Source organism: Alosa sapidissima, chromosome 12, assembly GCF_018492685.1.
Source record: "Alosa sapidissima isolate fAloSap1 chromosome 12, fAloSap1.pri, whole genome shotgun sequence".
NCBI lineage: Eukaryota > Metazoa > Chordata > Actinopteri > Clupeiformes > Clupeidae > Alosa > Alosa sapidissima.
In genome coordinates this window covers 4,644,214-4,669,273 of record NC_055968.1, presented here as the reverse complement: position 1 = coordinate 4,669,273, position 25,060 = coordinate 4,644,214, and the positions used below count along the sequence as shown (strand labels likewise).

The 25,060-nt window shown below is 45.8% G+C and overlaps 2 protein-coding genes across 3 annotated transcripts in view; both read right to left on the bottom strand.

The window, feature by feature from the left end:
• raver2 (ribonucleoprotein, PTB-binding 2) overlaps positions 1-3,686 on the bottom strand; it is a 65,695-nt gene extending 62,009 nt beyond the window's left edge. Inside the window, 1 exon segment of the mRNA XM_042057296.1 lies at positions 3,318-3,686. Within this exon segment, the coding sequence (XP_041913230.1) occupies positions 3,318-3,566 (249 nt within the window). The 5' untranslated portion in view covers positions 3,567-3,686.
• cachd1 (cache domain containing 1) overlaps positions 1-25,060 on the bottom strand; it is a 74,535-nt gene that overhangs the window by 2,520 nt on the left and 46,955 nt on the right. Inside the window, exons 13-27 of one of the 2 annotated variants that reach the window (XR_006021151.1) lie at positions 24,338-24,506; positions 23,603-23,745; positions 22,856-23,037; positions 22,040-22,150; positions 19,401-19,523; positions 18,134-18,233; positions 17,785-17,901; positions 17,337-17,497; positions 16,774-16,860; positions 15,952-16,068; positions 15,250-15,401; positions 13,593-13,754; positions 12,370-12,447; positions 12,019-12,120; positions 8,606-9,816 (exon numbers count right to left, since the gene is read on the bottom strand). Coding sequence is in view for 1 of the 2 variants with exons in the window: in XM_042057290.1 (XP_041913224.1) it covers positions 9,566-9,816; positions 12,019-12,120; positions 12,370-12,447; positions 13,593-13,754; positions 15,250-15,401; positions 15,952-16,068; positions 16,774-16,860; positions 17,337-17,497; positions 17,785-17,901; positions 18,134-18,233; positions 19,401-19,523; positions 22,040-22,150; positions 22,856-23,037; positions 23,603-23,745; positions 24,338-24,506 (2,055 nt within the window). In the remaining variant the exon portion in view is untranslated. Of the gene's footprint in view, positions 1-7,515; positions 9,817-12,018; positions 12,121-12,369; positions 12,448-13,592; positions 13,755-15,249; positions 15,402-15,951; positions 16,069-16,773; positions 16,861-17,336; positions 17,498-17,784; positions 17,902-18,133; positions 18,234-19,400; positions 19,524-22,039; positions 22,151-22,855; positions 23,038-23,602; positions 23,746-24,337; positions 24,507-25,060 lie in introns of those variants that run through there. The other variant, XM_042057290.1, reaches the window with a different exon arrangement.

Genomic DNA, 25,060 nt, shown 5'->3' with positions numbered 1-25,060 from the left:
GCAGCAACCAACACCAACCCGGAAAGTAGAGTAAACGGCTTCACGCACACATAAACTGAAAGTTATTACATTTAAGAGGGGCCCTAGGATTCTAATCTTTCAGCATCTTTCAACGTTAAAGAAAGCTGACTCAGAGCTTACACTATTTGCTTACACTATCTACATGAGGAGAGATTAAACAACCCTTCCTCTAGTCAAACAAAAGCAATGAGTGATTGTGTAGCATTAATACAAAATGTTCTTTTCAGAGATGGCTGCAACAATCATGGTTATGAACTACATTTTTGCGTAAAACTACTAATTTTATGGGTCTAATCAAATCATTCCAAGTTAATAGTGTTCCTTCGGTGTCTTCTTAAAAGTACTGACTAATTAGAAAACATCCAATTCTTTGTTAGAGTAGTTTAAATATTAATATCTAAACGGATGAACTGCTACTACACCTGAAAAGAAAACAACAGATTGCCGTCACTTGCCTCACTGAGCATATGATGTCCACCAGGAGTACTGCCAGCTAGCTGAACAGAGACCACGGAGCAGAACGCAACAGGAAGATATTTTCCAAACTAACATGACAAATTACAGTCAGATGGTATCAGTGTATCTGTGTGAGAGTTTATTTAACCCATGTTGTTTTGTTTGAATTGTTTTAGTGGGGAAACACACGGTGAATGACCAGAGCTGTGGCAGTTTCAAGGGGGAATGTATGTGTCTGTGTGTGAATTTGTGTGGGCACCATGACAGGCTCACTTCCGCTCCGCACCGCCAGACACAGCACAGGGGGAGTCAATGGGGAATGCAAATAAACAGCTATTTAAAATGCACCAGTGTGAATGTGTGTGTGTGTGTGTGTGGGGGGGGGGGGGGTATGAGGGGTTGGACTTCATGCACAAGGGGAGAATTTTTACGGGGAGAATTTTTACATCTGTCTGACATAAACAACAGGCCAGACCAGGGAGAAGCTGAGGAAGAGGAGACAGACAGTGGAGTGAGGTGAAGACCTCAAAGCCCCTCAAAACACGCCCACTGTCTCTGTCTTTCTCTCTGTCTCTGGTCACAGGCACATGACACAGGGCCAATCAGGGACCTGCTCAGCATCCCCTTGACACCCCCTGACTCCTCCCCCAAGCCCCCAATCTGTGACGAGCTTCACCTGTTCCAAAGCTCTACTGAATAATTAAATAGCTCAACTGATAGCAGGAGTCCTGTGGAGCAGACAGGGGATGAGAGTCAGGAGAGGAGGCAGAGTGCCAGAGTGGGTGAGTCAGGGCAGGGCAGAAAGAAAGAAAGAAAGAAAGAAAGAAAGAAAGAAAGAAAGAAGGAAGAAAAGATAGAAAGAAGGAAGGAAAGACAGAAAACAAGAAAGAGAAATCAAAATAGATGTGTTTATGTATGTAAAGAACATATCAGAGGTAAAAAGTTAATATATTGTGATAGTGTGTTCAAAAGTAAAAGATGGAAGAGGGAGAAACATGGAGGTAACCCACACGTGTGCTATGGAGGGGAGGGGAGTGAGAGAGCAGACATGCTGACATCTGTCCCCACGGATGTGTCATCCGCGGTGACCTGATCAGTGCCAAGGCCATGTTTCTGACACCATCTTCTCCTCGAGTGTAACTCACCCGTTATGAGCTGCCAACATGGAGTGCTACACTGGACCCCAGCCACTCGCTAAGAGAGCAGATGGACAGCTCACCACTGCAAAGGTGGCCCTCATATCAGTCACAAACACTGAATAATATTTCTGTTGCGTGCTGCACTGAAAAGGCATTTTCTTAAAGATGTGTCATCATAAGGAGAGGAGAGGCAAGTTGTCTAGGAACACTCAGAGAATTATGCTCTGCTCCTGAGGGAGGGTTCTGCCATTATGTCCACAGCTCCTTCTGACAATAAGTGTGTTCTATGAAATGTCAGTGACCTGGAATTTATACACACAAATATATACCGTCAATGACACAAAACACACACACACACACGCTGCTGCCTAACAAGATTCTACTCCCTCAAGTGCTGTCTGCATCTTCTGGTATCGGGCTCTATGACCAAGAATCGTACAATCTGTCATATTTGCTTGCACTAACAATGTGGAAAATATTCCATATTTTCCATGCAGAATATGAAATTCACTAAGCCTACTCCTGCTGTAGACTGTCTTGAACTTGTGCAAGGCATGATAAAACAAGACATGTAAAGGAAGCTCGTATTGACCCTCGAAAGCTTTTCACAAACCATAGCATTTCATGAATGATATACTGGAAAAAAAATACACATTTTATTCATCAAACTACGTGTGCAGAAAATATTTCTTAGAGATAGCCACATAACATGGAATGTAGGACGCATCAAAATCATAGCTTAATATTATGAAACCTAATAGTATAAAGCACCGAAGTGTCAGACAACACCCTGCACTGAAGATGCAGGAACTGCCCCGATCAAATAGATAGGTTTCTGATCGCGGTGCTCGGTGTGCACAAACAACTTCCAAGTTAACAAGTAACCACACTCGTATTCCAGGGGCTCTTCAAGGGCTTTGACATTAAATAGCTGTCAAATAACCAGCAACTCATAATAAGATGGAGGAAATATCGGTTCAAGACTAATGTAACTACGCTCCCAGCCCTCGGCGCTTTCCTTTGATGTACTCCCCACCATCTGATATTATTGTATTGCTCGCAACAGCTCGCGATGGCGTGAGGATACAAAACATGACATGCGACAGTGGAAAAAGTTAAAACGGTGAAAATTAACAGTTGAGGATTCACGTTGATTGAGAATCCACGTGCAGTTCTTATAATACTGGTGGCCAGTGAACAACTATTACTCTAGTTATCGCTATTCTAATAATAATCTGTAGGTATCGGTTACGATGAAGACATGAATCATTAACCGAGCTTGGTCAATAAACGAGTGCAAACATTCGAACAGCTAGCCTATTGGGTTTCGCTGTCTGCTCGCTTTATTTCATCAGTCTATATTTCTATAAAATTAGGCTATTAAGCCTCCGCGGGTAAGGCGCGTATCCAGAAGAGAAACTTTGCGCAATGAAATATGAGCTACTTTATGCAATGAAATATGCACCCAATGATTGCATTTTCGTAAATGTTTAAATGAATTATTTTTTAAATGGAGACGAACAGAAAAGTGCAACAAAGTAGTAAACTGACACCTGCAGGTAGTACGCAATTGCCTGTTAAAGCTTTAAGACAAAACATGTCAGCGGAAAAAGTTTGTATCACAGGATAACATTCTAGTCTGTACTATTAGACTCCGTTAACTTTCAGTTGTGACACTTGCAAAATGTCAAGTTTGTCTACCTGGTTGGTTGTATCTTGTGGCAGGTTCTTGATGAGGATTTTTCTCCTGTTGCTCAGCTCCCGGTTAGTTTTCTCCAACCTCCTCTCGATTTCCTCCGGGTCCAAATCTGGCATATCTCGAAGACTCGTACCCTCGGATGGCGCGTCTTCATCCTGCCGGCTCTCCGGGCTGTCGGAGTCCGGGAAAGGTGAATTTTCCTGCTTTATTGCGTGTACGCTCGGCGGCTGGATGGAGGAAGCTGCCGCCATTTTGAAGGGCTCGGTAGAGAGTGTAGAGCTGAGCGGCGATAGCGGTAGGTGGGCGTCTGTGTTTTTGTGGCTTCCATCGACAGCGGAGTTGACGGAAAGGTACCGTACCCACAGGCCTGAGAGTTATTCAGTGTAGTATTCTTGGCGACCCCCACTGTCGAAAAAAAGAACAGTGAAGACTGTCCAACGAACCCATCACAGGTATTTATCGCCGTCCCGTGGATTCCCAAAACGTTTGCATTAATAGGCCATTCATCTGATAGGGTATCCAATTTGCAATAACTACGGTTGGTAATTTTCTCTTGTGACACTGTTATAACGTGCCATTTAGCAGCTTATTACACACGTCCAATCTTCCCTACAAGAAAGCACGCCTTCAAATTAACTACGCGCAGTCTAGTTAAGTCTAACACACGAAACGACCCTTTCCCTGTCGTCGTTAAAATAAGAAACTATCATTCTGCTCTGGTCTGCTCTGGTGTCTGTGGAAACAAGATGCGGAAATGAGTGACTGTTGCAAAGAGGCAGTAAGGCCGTCTCTCGTGGGAGTACAGTGCAGTAAGCGACTCACAGACTGAGCGTTAAATACCATCTTTGGCAGACTCCCTAGGAAGCGTCCCCATAATGCCTATGAATGAATGCTTCCAATTTCCAGATAAACACTGTCTTTGCAACCCACTTAACCCACTTTTATGCATTCTGACAGCAGAGGAGCCAGCACTGAATACAGCCCAGCCCACACTCCTGTGTTTACAACCCTTTTGTAGCAACATGCAGCTCAGGTTTGGTCATTATAACATTGTAATATTGACAAATGAATGCCAAGGTACTTTGTAGTGCCTGGGTAGTAGGTCACTGTATTTTGCAATAAAACTCCCCAAGCCAATAAGGTATCTTTGTGGGTTAACTATACATTACAATTGTACAATACAAATTTCCCTCACGGAATCAAAAGAGTATTAAAATGAAAGGCCCATACGCCTTCCAAGAATAATGGTTGGTTATTGGAGATGGATAGACCTGTGTGATAGCACAATGGCATAAATAAAATGTGTTATATTGCCGGCAATTTTCTTCTTCTTATGCGCATATTAATAACTCCCCGTTTTGCATATATACGGCTCTGATGAGGTGCAGCATTTCTCAAAATAGACTGTGGGGAGAACATGGGTAATGCAGAACATGCAAACAGCATAAATATGTCAAAATTGTGAAGTGTTCAACTGCAGCTTGGTGAAAATGAGTAATTACAAAGAAAGGGCCACAGCAAATGCGATTGCGAGCCCTGCTGAGTGGGAGTACAGCAGAGGAGCCGGGGAGATTTCAAATGCGCAGAAAGCACGGCGTGGGTGGCGGCCTAGTAGCAGAGCGATACAGCGGGCCAGCAGAACACCTGGGACGTAAGCGTTTACGTAAGGAAGCGCGGGGAACCTTGAACCCTTTCGCCTGCATTCTGGTAGGTGAGGGGGCGAGAAGGCGTTTGGAGAGGAGTCATCATAGCATGATCGACAGAGCCTGGGAGACGAGGACAAGCCTTCTTAGAGATGTTAACTTAAGATATTTAATCGTTTCAGTGGTGCTGAAGTTGAAAGAAAGACGTTAATACAGTGCACAAATTCCTAGTGTAGAAAACCAAATGGAGTGCCTAGAAGCGGATGGCCTGTGGTCTTCTTGTATCCGTGCACGTTAACTCGTCTACGGCTCGCCTCGCATAAAACTGCCCGAGGAAACTTGGACACCCAGTTTGCTCTAATTCTGTGTAGCTCCTTGGCAGCCGACTTTAGTTCACTGTTCCCCCTCAGCTCGAGCTGAGCTGCTCCACTTTCCTGCCCGGCGTCATTACGCACAGTCACAGAGCATCTTTGCCCATCTTCTTCCAAGTGGTCTCTGTGACAACAGATGCATCGATGTCACCATACGTTTAAGAACATGACATTTCTCTCCATATTAGTAGGGAAATTCTCAAATACCTGTGGATAATCGTGTGCGTAGTCAACGAGTGAAATATTGATTTATTAACATAATAATCCATAGGGGTAAAATGCAGGGCAGAATGACAAAGCGAAAGTCAATATATTCTATTGAGCGGTCATCACTATTAGGAAGATGTCACTTTATGTATTTAAAATGGGAAATGGCTTGTGTTACCAAAATGTTCTACCTGGGAAAATATGCTGCTGAAAGTGACCGCGGACAGGCATGAACACATTCCATGTATATGTGCGAGAATATGATGCTTTCCGTTCGTCTGTAGACCACCAGGATGGTGCTAAATAAAACATAATGCTTTCAGGCTACAATGCACACAACTCCCCCATTACATACACACGCTTCATCCCACTCACAACCCCGCGCTCCTATTTGCATACAAAAGCTCTTGACACACCCCACTAATATTTTTTACGTAAAGTCATTGACTCTTGGTGACCTTATCCCATGATTTTTGTACAATCGCTCACTATATTGGTCAGACTGTGACAGGGCCGGAGTGGGGCCACTTTTCAGCCCGGGAGTTTCAGGCCCAAGACTGGCCCACTTTTTTAGTGGTGGTGGAAATTGGATAAATAAGGCAACATTTCAGCTCTTACTATCCTGTAGTTTTTATTCTAGGCTAATATTCCACAAGGATAGGTTGATAAGTTAACAAAAACAGGAAGGAAGAAATATTTGAAATGTATCCCACAATTCCACTAAGAGGCATATTGAACTACTGTATTGTTTACATGTTTTTTTCTGCATGGGTCAGCTATCATGTTGTTGTTGTTTGGTGATTTGCTCCTTTACTACATCCACTTCTGAGCAAACAAGCCATATAGGTTGATCATGTAGCCTACTGCTGTCATAGCCTACTGTTCTTTCTTCCATAAAATAACTTTAATTCATATGGTTAACTCTATTATCCTTTCTACTTGTCCATATATTCTGATCTGCTGCTCAGCCTACTTTTGTTTTTAGGCCTATAAGCTACTGCACACACAGATCAAGCTTGAGTTTTGTTAGCAATATTTGCATAATATTTGCAAAGTCGATGAATAGCCATATTGGATGATACCAAAATGCTAATATTTTAATTCATTTAATATGTTACTTGCGAATAGGTTGACAACGCTATAACGTCCAGTAGGTTATTAGCCCAATTACGCCGTTATAATCATGGCTATCTCTCTTTACCAGTTGCCACTTATGTCTGTCCTCTTCAAAAAAAAAAAAAAATTGGAAGCATGGCACATTTGGCAGCATTTCCCTCCATGGCATCTTTCTACTATCCATCCTCCCTGACGCTTATCACTACGGTAGGGCCGGCCCGGCTTGTATCTGAGAAAACCTTTTGGGAGGGGAGAACAACCCATGCAGAGGCTGCGGTGTAGGCATAGAATGCGAACGTGTGTAGCCAACTTTAAGAGAAGATAGATTAACGTGACAAATGCCAATATTTTTTCCCTCGACCGGCCCAAAAGTGAAGCGGCCCACCGGTATTCTCCCGATTACCCACTCCGGGCCTTGGGAGTGACACACAACAGAAGATTGATTGTTTAAACAATGGATTTAGGTTTTGTGTGTGGTCAGGAACATGATGTTAATCCTGCCCCTTTAATCTGTCTGCGTGGCAACCCTTCCCCTGCAGAGTTCTCCTGCCCTTACCCTTTAATTATGCAAAGGCCACTCCAAACAATGCCACAGTATCAGCCAGATGGATCCGCCACTGAAACCATGGGGCACGGAAAGAAATAGCACATGGTGTTGATTTCAAATAACAGTCACTGCCAAATTTGGCACACACATAATCTGCATACTTCATGTTTGGCCACCAACCATGTTTTACATTCTTTCAAACACATTTTTGTTTAATACTAGGCAGTAGCTGGGTTTGCGGTTTTCCTGCAACACTGATGAAGTGGTGTGGTGGTATGATGCTGGATGCATGCTCAATCAGACACCTACACACATATTGAGAGTGGACCTTTTATCACATTCACTTTGCAATAAATGGCCATTTCATATCTGTATAATGTTATATAAGGGAACATAAAAAAGGAATGATGCATACAGACTCAACTTTCCTTCAGGTACAATTAATGCAATTCATAGTGTCAGTATACACACAGATATGATTGTTTAAAAACAGCTGGTAAATACTGTTATTGATCTTTCTGGAGGGAGAAAAACCTTAAAATTGTCTTTTAAAAATAAAACATCTGTAATCTCAGTGGTGGTTAGGTGTTGGCAGCAGCAGTGGATGTGAACTGAAAAATGGTCTCATCCAGAAACCTAAATATTTTGTTATACGGCTGTAGCATCACCGCCTTCAATCTGTTCACAAGACATGGCTCTCACCCCGACAGCCACCTTCGGGCTGCGCGGAGCACTCGACTGTTCCTGTTACTATGAATACTAATCTAAATGCTGATGCTCACAAAATGGTCATCTTCCCCCAAGAAATGGACATTCAAAATGACCGCCAGACTCACTTTACAAACAAACTTTGAAAACAAATGCAAGGCTTGTGAAGTTTACATCACATGTATAGCTATCTGTTAGACTTTAGATGTATATACACACACACACTTTACAGCTGACAAAATGACAAAATGGCCATACAATTATGCTTCCACACTGACATGAGCACAGTACTATCACACAACTAGAGGCATTGGGTGGAGCCAGAATGATTTGGATCAGTTGTGTGTGCCTGTGTGTGTGTGTGTGTGTGTGAGTGAGTGAGAGAAACAGGCTGTTCCATCATCATCGTCTAATTATAATTTTAAAATAAGTGTGTGGCATCACCCTCAGTAAAGATGCTTCATCTCTGCGGCTGTGTACATCTGAACTTAACCAACCCACACACTCACAACAACACTGCGCAATGACTTGCTTGCACGCCATCCACTTTGACCCACTACACACACACACACACACACACACACACACACACACACACACGCTTGGGTGCTGTCTTGCACAGGCACAAATTGCTGCAGAAAAAAAAAGACTCACTCACTTTCATATAGATTAATTTGCATTCTCACATTCTCTCTCACACACACACACACACACACAGGTCCATAATGCAGACAAATTACAGAGCCAGCTTATTGGCGGTCATAAGTCTCGGTATTAGTCCTCTCTCTCAGGGCTTAGAAAGCGAGTGCTTTGGGAAGCCATGTGATCTCCGTAGAGAAAGGTTTCTGTAGTCTCTTTATCTCTCCTCCGCGCCTCGAGTGACGCAACACTACCGTTGGACCGGCATCAGGCAATCTGGCCAACACTCTCCCCGACTCCAAACACCTCATGCGCCATCACACAGATGGGCAGCCTTGGAATATCCTTTCATCGCTTTGTACACAGCAACCTGGGCCTAGTTCATTTGCACAAGAATACAGTTTTTTTTCCCCCCGTCCGTTTTGAAAAATGATCACAGCAAAAGAAGTGGCAAATCAGCAGGGGAGCAGGAGCGGAGTCCCCCATCCTCCTCTATTGTGTCCATGGGCAGATGAGCTTTAGTCCCACATAAGCTTTGTCCAGTAGCCCAGATGTTAGTTCAGCCCTCAGGTCACTCTGTCCACTTCAGCCGGTCAGTCTGTGTCCGATCCTCCAATGGACTTATCCCTGTTCCATTTCCAGTTAAATAAATAGTAGAAAAATAATCCTCTGATCTTCTATTTTTTTCTATTAGTCTTTAAAAATCTGAGATGCTTATGTATACAATTTTAAACAAGTTCACAACCAGCAACCCTGCCACCAAACGCAATCCGACATCAGACAGAACCCTCTTGATAAGTCCAGTCAGGTCTCTCAGTACTGACAGAGAAGAGAAGGGGAGCTGGTCCTCTCCATTCCCCAGCTTCTGCTCACCTCTAGCGGGTTGCCAAAGCATCAATCACCTGGGGATGGAGGGCTGACGGAGCTTTGATGGATGCTGAGTGGGTTGCAGTGGTGAGGCTGTCTTAAGGTGATGTGTGGGGAGCAGGAGTTGGGTGGTGGGTGTGGGTTCATCTGGATCAGCACTCAGCATCCACACTGTGCACGGTGACGGCCGCCTGCAGGTGGTGCGTGTGTGTGTGCGTGTGGAGCGGATGGTGGTGGGGGTAGCGGTACGGGTGAAACTTGTGGCTGAGCAGCGCGGCCGTCTGCGGGGGCGTGTCCAGGTCGAGGTCGTCGTCGTGGTTGCCCACGTCCACTCCGGCTGAGAGGGGGTCATTGTTGCAGGGCGGGTTCTCACTGTCCTCCTGAGGACTCATGGTGCTGTAGCCTGCAGAGGAGAACAGACACACACATTTACATAATGTTCAGAATCGCTCCATGGTGTTTTATGCCCCCAGTCTTCCAGGCAGCTCTGCCACCGCTGACTTAAAGGCACCTAATCCTAACCCCAACCCTAACCTTAACCCATGCCTAACCCTAGTGCCTTCCAGGCAGCGCTGCCTTGAAGACAACGTTGGGGGCATAAAACACCAAGAAACTTCAGGCTCCATCTCCCACTGTAAGTGTGAAATCAGAATCACACTTCCTCACATAATTCAAACAATTCAACTATGTGCATGCATGCAAAGCATGGAAATCCATCTCAAGTTTCCATTCCTCTTTTGACAGAAACCCAATCAATCTGTGCATTCCCTCAGTGCATTTATAGCACACTAGAGTAATTACAGCACATCTCCCCACTCAAACTTTATTAGAATCCTCATTCATTTCATCTGCCTTCAGAATCACATTCCTTTTGATACCAACCACCTCTGCAGAATCCACAAGAGAAGTTTGAGTGTATCTCTATGCACGCATGTGTGCGCGCACATGCTCACACACGCACGCACACACACAGAGAAAAATTGAGTGTGTGAAGGACTATTTTGCTCCTCTGAAATCTTCACTCCCCCAGTGCTGGAGTCTCCACATCTGATACTTGAAAGCACAACATTGGCTCCCTCAAGCCAACACATTCCATTAGAGAAAACAGAGGAGCTTTATGTCTGGTCAAAATCAGACAGAATTCTCTGTTTTACTAGTGAAGCTGTGAGTGGACGTGGTGCACAAGATGCCTGCACTTCTCCTTCTGTGCACTCAAAGAAATTAAAATGGCAAAACACTGATAAGAGATCTAATTCACAATCAATGACATTTATTCTAGTAGTATCCATATAATTTTAGTAGATCTGATAGCTATGCAGATATAGTCTATTCTATTGTGGGTTTGTACACTAAATGTGTGTGTTTTCTCTGTGTGAAACTTTGTGGTGCTCAGTGCTCAGTCCGGGCCGACCAAAACAGAGATGGGAGGTCATCATCAAGTGTGACCTTCAACTGATGATGCAGCAAAGCAGCAAAGGCCTGGTGATGATGCCTGCACTCCACTAAATGTCCCTCATCAGCTCCAGCAGCGGCAGCAGCAGGCTTTCTGAGCCACGCCAGTGGAGTGGGTTCATTTCATGCCTGCAGGCTAGCAAAGCTCACACACTCGCACTTCTGAACACTGTGTTGGAGGAGTGAGTCAGAATGCACATCGGCCACTGCTGGCGCTCTCCTCCACACACACACACACACTCTCACACTCTCTCTCACACACACACACACACGCATTGATTTGTTTCAGAAAGGTCCCTTGAGCTGTTTGAGTGAGTAACAGCAGTGGGAGGCACCTTTGACAGAGCCCAGAAAAAAAATCACACGCAAAACAGAAACTTTCCAGTGAGCTATTCTCCTGCTCCTCCCCCGGCACCCCAACACTCTCCACCTTTCTTCCTCCACTATCCTTCCATCTCCATCCTCCAGTCCCTCCGGCTCTTCATCCCTCCATCTCTACCACTCTCTGGAGACGGGCAGCTCTGCCCCCTGACAGTTACACAATGTGTTCTGGGGCACCTCGCTGCCCTCTGGGAGGCTGCAGGGAAAAGGAAGAACCTCCAGCTCCAGCTCGGAGCCATCCTCCGCACGTGGACGAGATCCTGATCCGTGTTTTGTTACTCTTTTTCCTGACATGCTAAGGTTTTTTGAAACTCTGAACTTAAATTTAAGTTGAGCCCTTACTAGTGCTAGTGGCTGGGCCTGACAAAAATCCACATTAGTTTCCACTGTGTCTTCTGTAGGTTTGAAGTGGCTAAATAGAATAAAGTGCTACAGTGAGCTCCAGAACTCAAGTACAGTAGCATACACCACTAAAAATACATGGCCTTGGCCTTAACACGCAGTGTGTGCCTTGCCTGTGCCTGAAAGAGCTGATTTTAAGTAACTTCACTTGTCTTTGGTTGCTTTTCCCGGCTCTTAATACAGGAGGTTTATGCTCCAGGAATGCTTAACAGGAAGCTCATTCTGACACAATCAGGCCTTTGTTTGCACATGCCCTACTTTTTCATCCCCCTTAAATTTGATCTTCAATGTGGAAGTGTCTCCCCCTTGATCCTTTTACACTTACATGCCAGCAAAACACACAAGCACGCACGCACACACACTCACTCACCGTGGTCACTCTCGGTCCCCGAGCGGCCCCAGTATCTGCGGCGTCTCTCTGGGCTGTGTGTGTGCCTCTCGATGACTGCAGCAATGAAGCGGGTGTTGCTGACTGCAGGGAGAGTTCAGAGTAGAGTAGCGGTGAGTTTGAGGGGCTACAGTTTGAGCATGATGGTGTTATGAAACAAATGCACCTGCATACAATACATAATGGCACTGATGCAGACGTGGTTTTGTATGTGAACACAACAATGCCTCCTCCCACACACAAGGTGTTTACCTCTTCAGGGGTTCACAAACATACACATGCATGAACCTACATCTTTCTCTATCTCTCACATGCAGCCCAGCACGTGCTTACTTATGCCTCGGTCTTCATGGCTGTCCTCGTCCCTCTCGTCCCTCTCGTTGTCCAGGTTGGACATCCTGACGGACATCTCTACAGACGGAGAGAGGAAGTGAGAAGTGAGAGGCTGCTGCTTTAGAGAGTGGGCATGATTACTCATGGCTGGTGGTGTTGCCGATCATCTGACAGCTTGCCGCTTCATCTGTTGCCTTTGATGCTGGCGTTGCTCAGATATGGAGATGAGCGCAGCGTTAGCTCAACAAAGGCCGCCGCCGCGAGCGCACATTCATGCCCGGCCCCGTCTGACCAGGCATGTTTGAGGAGACGGCTAGCACCTCATCAGCAAGTCAGCGAAATTAAAACTTCAAAATGACGTCCGCAGAATACGAAGGTGACAGCTGAACACACACACACACACACACACACACAGAAAGAGTGTGTGTGGAAAAGGGGGGATTATGCAATAATAATGGGGATTTATCTTGTGGTTGAAGCGGTGGCAGTGGAACAGTGCTGTGTGAAGGTCAGCCTTTTAAGGGCACGGATTCACTTAATTTAATCATCTCAAAAAGCTCTGGCTTTAACTGGCACGGACACACACTCACAGTCCCACTCATGCACACACAGACAACTCCAGTAGTCACAGCCATGTGCACACACATATCACACCAGCACAGGCCTGCACTGAAAGAGACATGCTCAGCAATGCATCCACAACGTCAGCCTACATTCACATAATGTACACATACATACAAACATACACAAACACATGTGGCCATGGAGTCTTTTCTAAAATCCTCTCCATGGCCAACTCAGTCAGGGGATGAGCGAGATAAGAGTTAATCAATAATAACAGCAGTTAGCCCATTATCAGCAGGCTAATAACATTACTGCCATGGGGGGAAGCATATTGAATCAACTTGAGCGTACTGAGCACTTCAACTGGGAGAGGAGCTAATAACATTACATACCCTCTGTGAGAGCCAGCTGGCCTAATGGCCTCAAATCATCGCTCTCTAACCTGACAGCAAAGCGCAGGTGTCTCTAGATTGGATCTTGTTTGTGCTAATCACAGGTTTTTCTTCACTATGATTTAGAACAAGTGGAATAAATATAAGGGCAAAAAAACAAACTCAAATGAACCAAATTCAGGATGTGACAGAAATGCACTGGCATAAATATGTGTGGACAGCAGACAGCAAATGTGAGGGAGTGTTACAAGCGGAAGGAGTCCTCACCCTGGGCAGCCAGCGGCGACATGTGTTGGTGTGAGCGCCGGTGGATCTGGTGACGGTACGCATATACCGCCAGCACCAGCACCATGATGCATCCCATAATCCCCCCAGCCACTGGCCCGACCGGCGCACTCTTGATCATGTTGAGAGATGCCACCTCTTCATCTGTGCAGGCGAGGAAACAAAGGGAGAGAATTTTAGAGGAGGAGGTTCCATGTGTGTCTCCGCGTAGTGGGGGTCTGGGCATGTGCACAGAGTGCTCTCTGCTCTCTGCGTGCTCATCTGCACATTTATCAGCTGCAGCTCCATGAAATATTGACAACTCAAAATGATGCACAGGTCAACAGCTCCAACCCCAGCAAGGGAAATCCCACAGGACAGTAAATGCACTTGTGGAAGACGACCATTTTCATGGCCCATATGTGGAAGCAAGATTGGAATGGCTGTTTCATAACTCTGAGTTACAGAATGTGTTTAATGCATCCAGAGTGGAAGAGGTACTGACACGAGACATGGTTTTGTAAACCATGAATTTCAACTTATTAGAGATTCCAACTCCACAGTTTTGCTGGAATCTGCCCTGCAGTGTCTATCATTAAGCAAAAGGAAGATTGATTAAGAACGCTTGACAATGTGTCATCCTGTATTCCCCTCCCCTCCTGGTTTGTTTACTGTTGCCATGGAGATTTTGCTGATGTACTTATCCAGGCTCCTAAACAGAGTAAAAGTGTAAGAGAGACTGAGGCTAATGTGCTTCTTGAACTGAATGTTTTCTTTCATCCACATTTACCTAGATAAAAGCACTTTGAGGACATGAGCTTCAGGGAATCCCCTGATGTTCCCACCTTATTTTCATTAAGCCCTGATTACAAAATGTGTCCACACCCTCACAAACACTGCAATGATTTATTGAACATCCAGAACACTGAGGGGCAAATCAACAATTTCAAAAGCACACTTGAAAGACAGAAGCACTCATCTCTGCACAAAATACATATATGAGAGCCACTGTGAACTTGAGGCTGAGGATATTCAGATGCCTCAGTCAGATTACTGGTATTATCTCCTCCGGCTCTGTCTACAGAGAGGGAAAAGGGGGGGGGGGGGGGTTTCTAAGATTACCATTGCAGAAACCAGAAAAACAAGGATGAAACAGGAAGCTAGAGACAAGTGCGAGAGCCTTGGATAGATGAGGCAAATGAGGGAGAAGGAGGAAGAGAGGCCATTAAAGAGGAGAATGAGGTGAAAGACTGCTGTGACTCACACCTTCTGTTCCCTTCCCCATAATCACTTTCCCACATCGGTGGCAATTTCATAGTGGCCTTTTTCATTGGAAATGCCAGAAATGCTTTTAACTCAACCCCCTCGTCTGAAGAAGACAACACTGTTCATGTTTAATAGGTGTTATTAACAGCCTGAATAGTGCCTGGTTGTTGAAACGGTCACACTTGAGACTTTAAACAGGAACAAGGGGGTAGAACATGCCATTCCACTTTGCATAGTTTTGCAAAGCAAAGCAGTGTCATTCAACATCTTTCAGTCTCATTCCCTCTGAACTCGCACAAAAGAGAGTATGTCTGTAGAAAATGCCCATCAAGAAAATCCTGTTTGATTCCACTCTTTTTTTTTTATATCAAACTGCATGACTGTGATAACTTACCTAGTAGTCCCATCCCATCCACATAAGGACTCTTGGCTCCCACAATGCCCCCAAAGCACTCCTTCTGCAGGGCACAGTAGGGCTTGTCCAGGTGGGTCTTCCCATCACTGTCCACCATACACCATTCACAGTCCAGCACACCAAAGCAGTCACTGCACATACACACAAAAAAATAAAAAATCACTCTCACCAAGTCATTACAGATATGAATCGTTATGTCAGTGACAGCGTGGCAGTTTAATGATCCCAGCTGTTGCAAATTATTATCCTACAACTGTATACTTGTGTCATCACAAACTTGTGATAGTGAAATGAATGAATTCATAAGTACACAGTACACCACAAGGCCAGTGATGCCTGTAATGTATACATAACAAAGAGTTTGAGTAGGTGTGAATGAAAAGGACTTCCTGCCAGTGGTTCACATGGTAAGTTAATGCTTAATGTCTAATGAGCAGTTAGGCTGATATGTGGAAGTTGAGAGTCAAACAATGAGACAACTCTACAGCACGATTACAAGCGCAAACAATGAGACCGCTCTACAGCATGATTAGATTACAAGCTCATTACAGACCAGTGGCCATGTGAAAGGTTAATGAGATGTGTGAGCTGGGCTGGTTAGTGACCCGTGCTGACAGGCTGGTTATGTGTGATCTCTATGATGGGTGCCGAGCTGACCCCAGGTCAGTGTGCGGTGTGTACCTGCTGGTGTATCTCTGGCTGCAGCGTGTGTTGATGCACTGGGGCAGCGTGTCCTGCAGGCTGGGATCAATTACAGTCAGAGACAAGGGCTCCTGCTGCACCTCACAGCTCGGGTTCCTATGGGTTACACACACGCCAACACACATTCATAGACACATAACTCAGGTACACACACGCGCGTGCTAACTCTCCAATATAGACTCACACAATACTTTGTAACTGAATTCACACATGCATTAATGAGACAGGGAAACAAAACATTCCTTACACCATTTCGGTCATGCATACATGGATTCACTCTCTATCTCTCTCACACACACACACACACACACACACAACCAACTGTGTGGATGTGTGTGTGCGCGCACAAACTCACACACACATTATCAGCGGGATTATAATAGTCTTAAGTGAGTGGGAGTTGAATGACAGCACCAAGCAAGAAAATACAAAACACGTCTTTTCTCCTCTCTTTCTTTCTGCCAGACTGCCGTACCCCTTTTGTCTGGAACATGATGGTTGCTTTCATGCTGCCCTGAAGGACTGATGCAACACCGCCGTTCAGAATCTTCTGGAAAAGCCCAGTTATCTTACTCCTTCAACACTTTTCTATTGCAGTCTACACGCTGCAATCATGTTATCAGGAAATCGTGACTGCTGAGATCTTGGCATGGTAGGCTGGCAGTCACACAGAACTGTGATGCTGAATGCAGTTATACATAAATTCACACAACCAGAGACACATAGCGATGGAGAGAGGGAGCAGAAATATGGGAAAGAGCCTGGCATCTGAATATACGCATAAAAAATAACACATCATACCTATTCTCTGCATTTGTAAGGTTGCCGGTGCACTCGTTCACCTCCAGGGGGCACTCACACGGACACTCACACTCATTCTGTTCCATCCTGCGAAGAGCAAACACACAGACACTTTAATCCTGTATTCCAGGCAGGCAGGGCTCATTTCAGAGAAAAGAGGAACATAATCACTCAAATGGCTTCACACATTAGCAACACAACAGACCCCACAGAAATAATCATTGATTGACAAGCTTATCAATTGTCATTAAGGAGAAACACAACATGAATTGTATCTATCAGTCATAATATACTATAATTTCATAAATATACAACAATTGTCATACTGACAGGATAGTAGTCAGTGACACATAATAATTGAATTAGACCATGGGTATGTCCGCACCAGGGCTATCAGCTGAGGTGCCATGTTATGAGGGATGTCTGCCTGTGTGTGTGTGTGTGTGTGTGTGTGTGTGTGTGTGTGTGTGTGTGTCAGTCATTCATGCATGAATGCTTTTAGACATGTAGAAGCTCAGAGGGAACCTGTCTGTGTATACATGTATTGGTGTGTGTGGTCATACCTGTGGCAGTTGAGGCAGAGGCGGTCCACCGTGCTGCAGGCACAGAAGGCCAGTGAGTCGCACGTCTCGTTGACGATGCCGGCGAAGGCGTTGGTGCCAGGAATGCGTGTCAGCCGGTACTTAGAGCAGTGGCTGCCATGAACCAGATTGGTCAGGTCACCCTGGAGACAGACAAGTTTCCTCTTAGACCCATACTCACTCATACATCAAGGCACAACCAATCCCAGACATCACTCCAATGGGGGCAATCTTAAAATACATATTTTGAAACAAAATTCTGAAATGTAAGATGAAATTAGAATGCATTCTATTTGCTGAAAAGAACATGCGTGCATCTTTGAAACCCATCTCTGCACATTGCTTCGGGAGTATGATTGAGTAACCACCAGGTGGCAGTATTATACTACAGATGCCTCATCAGATAACAGAGCATCTGGATCCTACTCACCACGATGCTGGTGTTGAACTTGTAGAAGCGCTGCACAGTGCGGTCACTGAAGCTGTTGCACAAGTTCTTCTTCACAAAGTTAGGGTGATTCAGGATATCATTGGCTACCAAAGGCTCCTGGACAACACAAATGTGTCAAGATTAAGAGGAGGCTCACAAGCCCAAGAGAAAAATAGTAAAAGGTGAAGAGAGACTAGAGAGAGAGAGAGAGAGAGAGAGATTAAAGATGGATAGAAGTACAAGAGTGTAAGAATGGAAACAAAAGAAAGAATTGGAGTGGAAGAAAGAGGATCCTGGAGAAAGAGCATCATGGAGTAGGAAGCCAGGCCAGATGGTCTCCTCTGCTCACCTTGTGAGTGATGTGCTGCTGCTCAGCAGGGGCGTGACCCTTGGGGTCAATAAGGGTGGGGTGGGCCACCAGGTAACCTCTGTCCTCCATGATGAAACACCTGTGGCACACAGGATAATACACATTACATCATACAACACATCAGAGACAAGCAAACACCATTAAAACATTCAAACCTGTGGCCTCTGTGTGATCCTGAGCTCAGATCAGTGTCTGACTGGCCTGGTGTTGTAATAGACCTGTGTGGACTGATCTGATGTGTACGCAGTGGTAAAGGGAAGCACAGACCCAGGTGCAGGCCTTCATTCCAGACATGGGAGAGAGACTCAGATCCCCTGGGCCTCACAGCAGCTCAGAACTCACCATTTGGGTCGGACTCTCCTCCTCACTCTCCCTTCCTTTCTCTCTCTCTCTTTCTTTCTGCCGGTTTTTCTCTCTCTCCCTCACACACACTGGGCTAATCCTATTTAATGGCCACTGCACCCACGACTTCTACCCCAAAGACACACTGACATGGCCTCCACTACCTCCCGCAGAAAGAAAGAAAAAAGAAAAGAAAGAAAGAGAGGACAGGGGAGAAGAGGGGAGGCTGAGGGGTGGGGTGGGGTGGGGTGGGGGAGAGACGCAGGGGGAAAGGCCGATACAACGGACCATGGCTAAAAAAGGCCAATGAGGTAAGGATGGAGGGATGGGAGGAGTGGTGATAAAGCGGAAATGTGGAGAGAGGGAAGAGGAGAGAGTGAGTGGCTGAAAGACAGGATGGGATGGAGGGAGAGAGATAGAGACTAAAGAGGGGTGGAGAGCGCGGGTGCCAGCACCTAACATAACAGGATGTGTCTGGAATGCACGCCTAATCAGCTTATCTCTTTTTGTCTCCCTCTCTGCCCCTCTGCCTCACTCTCTCTGCCTCCCTCGCTCATTCACCCTCTCTCACTAGAGTGGCTCCCTTATGTGGCTCTGTGTATGTGTGCGTGCCTGTATCCGTGCATGTGTGTACATACATGCTTCTCTGTGTGTGTGTGTGTGTGTGTGTGTGTGTGTGTGTGTTGAACTCTCTCCGCCGTTCTTCGTTGCTAAGAGCACAGGAGTGCCGGGGATGAACCCAGTGAAAGGGTCTCTTAAAGCTCAAGCAAATGCGATCAGTCACAGAGACGAGCCTTTCAGAGAAGAGCTCCTGGCACATCCTCCAGCACCTCGGATCAGGCACACCCCTGGACACCTCTTGTGAGCAAGTGGGCCTTAGAGGAAAGGTGGTGAGGGAATTTACCGGATCTTGTTGCCCTTGTCCTGGTTGCAGATGGGGAGGAGGTCCAGCAGCACCTTGTAGAAGTAGCGCAGGGTGAAGTCGATGCCCATCACTGCCACAGCGGAGCCTGGCGCCATCTTTGAACTGAGAGAGCGGGGATTGGGGTGACCCAAACAGCCAGAGAGAAAGAGACAGAGAACAAGGGGAAAGATACAGTCTGGTGTGTAAGCCCTGTACAAACTGACAAACACAGGCACGTACTGCATAATGGCATTTGAGGGCACCAGGTGGTCCTCAGAAACGTTAGTCTGTTAGGCTTCTTAAGACACTTTAGAATTCACTCTGGATTAGGCACATATCAAATTCGGACTGGTGGGACACCCTCGGGAATGTACAATGTGTATGACAAATGACAAATGCCAGTTGTTTGAAAGTGCTCTAAGCGATGTTACGCGGTTTCTAAGCCAAGACATTTTTTGCACTTACAGCAAACATCACCTCACCATCCGCTAGCTGCCTGTGCCCTGGATACACTGTAAAAAAAACGCGGCCTCTGTGGACAGCCCAGGCAACAAAAACAACTTGGTCCAGCCTGAACCATAAAAACATAAACTGTTCTAGCCAATCACCGACGAGATGTGCGTTTAGGAGAGTTTCAATTGCACGGTGGGGAGGGGGAGGGAGTAGTAAGCTAGCTCTCTGTTTTGTTTAAATGTCAACAGAAGTGACATTACCCAACATCGCTTAGAGCTCCTTTAAGCATGACAAAGACCTATGCTGGACCAGACTCTTGTGTAAATAGTCTAACTTGTGCATTAATTCGGTCCCTCTGGTTTGAGAGAGGGAGAGAGCCTCAGAAACATGCCCCTCTGTAGTAGTATATAGGCTACACCTGTGTGCCTGGGCCAATGCCAGCAAGTTCATGATCATTTCCAAAACACACTCCTCTCCACATGCACACACTCTGCTAGGCACTCCAGCGCCTGAGATATGGTGTGTTTATCTCTGATCTAAGCACATGTTGCAGTTTCCTTTGATTGTAGTGGGTGTATGGAGAGATTAGGCAGTCTGGGTGGGGTGTGTGCATGTGTGCGTGTGTGTGTGTGTGTGTGTGTGTGTGTGTGCGCTAGAAATCCTTCAGCGTGAGAACATGACCCAGGACATGTACAGTATTTTTTGGAGTAGGTGTTGGCGGATTGGTTGGAGTGTACAGGGGGAAAAAAACCTTACTATCTATACGAGTGAGTTTGAGGCTCTGCGTGCGTGTGTGTGTGTGTGCTTGCGTGTGTGCGTGTAAGTGTGAAAATAAGGACATCCACTGGCGCCTTAATGCAGGGGCTTACCTGGGCTTCAGCCCAGGGGCCTCGACCAATGAGGGGCCTCCTAATAATAATAATAATAATAATGATAATCAATAATATTAAACGGCCGTGTCCGTATTCGCGGCGTCAGTCATAGCCTAGGCTACTCTGGAGCTAGCCTAATTGAGCACATCGCACTGCTCTACGATGGCATCCATGCAGAGGCCCCCTTTGTCTTCTCTGAAGTGTAACAAAATGTAACAAAACTTAATAAATCCCAACGGGTGTGTAGAGATGCTAGAGGAGAGGCTGAAACTGACTGACAAACTTACAAAGCAACGATAAACGAATGACGTGGATTCCTGTAACTGCCCATGAAAACAAAAGGCATAGCAGGTAAATATCGTAGCAAATAGCCTGGCAATGAAAGGGCTTTAAAAGCATGTATTTCACTTGTCTCACTGGAGTGAACGCAGAACATGGGCTGTTGCGCAAAGAAATGAATTAGTGATCAGCATCTCCGTTCACCAAAAGCTAAGTTTGTGCTAACCCATTCGCACAAATAATAGCCCGTGTTATGTTTTCTCCATTGTTAACGTGAGATATGTCTCCATGTAGGGTAGTATAGTGATAATGCATAAGGTAGCCAATGTTCACGTCACATGAGCCAGCTGCTTGTTCTGTAGGCTAAAAGTATTTCTGTCCCTCCCAAGCTGCGTTAAAATGGTGTGTTAAGTGGACAGAATTTCAAAAAACCTCCTGGGGAACACCCCGACACGACAAGCACATGCACTTTTGAAAAGCTTGAAACGTCCATTATGTGTAGCCTAACGCATCTTTTAACTTAGCCAGCCAGTGTTGTAAGAGTTCAACGCTTGTTTTCGTGCAGCTAGCCTTTTTGATAAGCAATGTCATGGGTAGCCTGACGTGATTAAGGAGGGCTTTCTGTTCCTGTTTATGTAAAGGTTTTATAGGCTCAATAATGCTAGGCTACACTGCATGTTATATAAATAGGCGGGTCAGATTGCGGGCCGGGTGTCATTTAATCATAATTCATTTTTGCGGTTTGGGGGGGGGGGGGGGGGGCTTAAAAAAACATATAGCCCAGGGGCCTCAGGTGGTATTAAGGCGTAAGGCGCCCCTGAGGACTGTATCCTGTTTGTGCTTTCTGTGCCTGTAGATTTGGTAGAGCATATTTGTGTGTTTTTATTTAAGTATGTATGTGTTGAATCAATACCTGGTGTTGTGGATGGGGGCTTAAATCTATTTACGCTTGTATGCACAGCCTACAAGTTAACTCAATGCAATGTGCTTGGAGGTTCACGTATGATCTCTGTGTGTGTGTGTGTGTGTCCATACCTAGAGGCGTGAATGGTGTGGCTGATGGTGACCACGTATCCTGCTCCTCCAATGTCCAGATACGGGCCTGTGAACGTGATGAGGCCAGGATTTGCCACTGCATGTAGGTACCTGCAACAACACCAGGGTCAAAGTTCACCAGGGTAAACACGCGAGACGCCATTCAAAACCCACTGTTTTATAGCAAGACTGTCTGCCAAAAAACCCACTATTTTATAGCAAGACTTTCTGCCAAGCTAGTAAATACATTGAAGATGAGATTGAGGATTTTTACAGCATCTCAGTGAAGACCTTGGAAGTATGCTGCCTGGCTTATTCACTCTATTTTCTATAAATCCTCTCAAAATTCTGGCAGGCTAGTGTGTCCAATCCTACCCCACAGTATTTAATTAAAAACATCACTTGAAGACATGGACAGTGTTGACAGCTTTTAGGTGTGTGTGTGTGTGTGTGTGTGTGTGTGTGGGGGGGGGGGGGTGGTAAAGCCCAACGTGATTATGGTCATGTTTTCCCATTTCAGCCACACAAAGCTTCGCTCCTGACACATTCCCCAGGCTTGGCCGCCCGTCCCATGAGAAAACAGTATGGCGTCTTAAAACCTCTCTCGCTCACACCAACCACCATTCAGTTCCTTCAAGCCCCCAAAACAATACACACAGCTCTCCTCGGGGGAAACTTCTAGAAAGTCCAATAAGCTCCTGGCCAGGCAGGCGCAACAGCTCTGAAACCAATTCCTTGATGCACACTGGGAGTTTCTGGAAGAGTTTCAAAAAGCTCCCAAACCCCTCCAAAAAAAGAGGGGGAAAAAAATCTTACCATTGTCTCCTGGTCGGGTCGAAAGCTTTATCCATGAGCGAGCCCGGGTAAATCCGCAGCACCCCATTGGGTGTTGCTATGTAACGGCGCACAATGTAGCAGTTGAGGCTGCTCATCTCCATAAGGGTCATCCATTCATCGGTGACGTGACTGGTAGCCATTACCTCGTTCCTGACAGAAGACTGCGGGACAATGACAGAGACATGGCAGGGTTCCTGTAAGACCGGCATGGGAAGATCCCCCAGTCCACCCCCACCCGCCCCAAACTAACACACACTGCTATGTGTACATAAACACACAAGAGGAAAAGCAATGAACGCACAAACTAACACAAGCACACACCTACACAAAGCAGGCTTCCTACCTCTATAGAATTATACATGGCTGCCGGTGTATGTCAGTTTCCTCACTATAATAGTGTTACTTACAGTATGTTCAGTATAAGAAAGCAAATACAACATATTTCAAAAGCGTTTCAAAAATGTTTTTGAAGAAGCTTTTCAATTAATTTCTGTATCATTTCTATGTGCACTGCCACTGAATCTAATGCGGCCTCTGAACCATGTGTTGCCACTATCAGTGTCTCTGTGTGTGTCTGTGTGTGTGTGTGTGTGTGTGTGTGTGTGTGTGTGTGTGTGTGTGTGTGTGTGTGTGTATGTGGCTAAATAAGGTGTGCCCTCTCCCTGGGATAGCCAGTGTTGCATAATGTGTGTGTATGTATGTGTATGTGTGTGTGTGTGTGTGTACCTTGAGTCCAGGGTTGGCTATTAGGCGTGTGTTGTCACTGAGGTAGGCGGTGTAGTGCTCCACCATACGCTTGGTCTCAGGCTGACTCAGGTGCTCATAGGGGGAAGAGAAACTTCCAGCAGCCAGCATCACAGTAGGAGACTCTGTGGAAGGGGAGAGGGAGAGGAGAGAAAGAAAAAGAGAGAGAAAGAAAGGGAAGGTGAAAAAGGAGGTCAAATTACAGAGGAGGACTATTTATAAATCCTTTACGGACACTCTCTACACAGTGGGATGGTCGTCCAAATACAATAACAGGAAACCGAATCTTCTCACAATATTGCCCTAGTACACCTTTACAAACCCCTTAAGAGAACCCTCCCGCACGCAACTCTGCATGTGTGCACACAACATACACACACAAGCACAATGTGACAAGATACAAACACACAAATCTTTCCTATTCAAAACAGACACAAACACACACCCATGCATCCACTTCCCTCTCTAAACATACAGCAACATGTAAACAGACACACTCATACAAGCACACGCACACACTCTCTCTCCCATAATTCATACTGAGTTGATTATCATGACAGTTTGGATACGATATTGCAAAAGCTATTGTTAGAAACAATAGAACAATAACTCTGGCTCTCTCAGACACAAACATTCACAAACAGACAGACAGTCACAAACACACACACACACACACACACACACACACACACACAGAGCCGTGTGCTCTAAGCTCACCAACGGTAGCGAGCTGTTTGAAGTGCAGGCAGGAGCTGGGCTGTCCCAGCAGGTCCAGACGGTGGTAGAGCAGCTTGCTGCTGGCCGCCGTGTTGAGGTTCTTCAGCTGCTTCACAGGGATCTCTGGCTGCACGTATACGATGCACAGGATGAACGACGTGTCCTGCACCTGGACATGGCCAACACACAGAGGAACAGGAGTTAGGGAAGAGTGTGTGAGTGTGTGTGTGTGTGTGTGTGTGTGTGTGTGTGTGAGAGAGATAATGAGAGGCACTTTGGTTGTATGAATGAGCAATGAAATACTGTATACTGCAGAAAATAAACAGCAGATGAATGAAAAATGTTTTCTAAAGGTCTGAGGGTATAAAGGTTGGCTTAAGTAATGAAAGTAGTATGAGATGTTTATTTTCCATTCCAGCTGCTTTAGCACACTTCCATCCACACGCGCGTGCAGTCAAACACACACAACGCCATTATCCGTTCCAGAGTGGAGGACGGCCTTCAAGGGGGTATGCTTATCGTCAAGCATCAGCCATTTTATTACTATAAATCACCCCCCCCCCTTTTTTTCTATCTTCAGCTTGACTCTGTCCATTCCTCCTTATCCCGATCACAACCTCTACGTCTCTCTCTCCCCTCTCTACTTGTCACAGCGCCTCTCTATCCCTCCTTCACGTCTCCTCTCTATCTGCCTCTCGCGGGCGCTCGGCATCTGGAGAGATA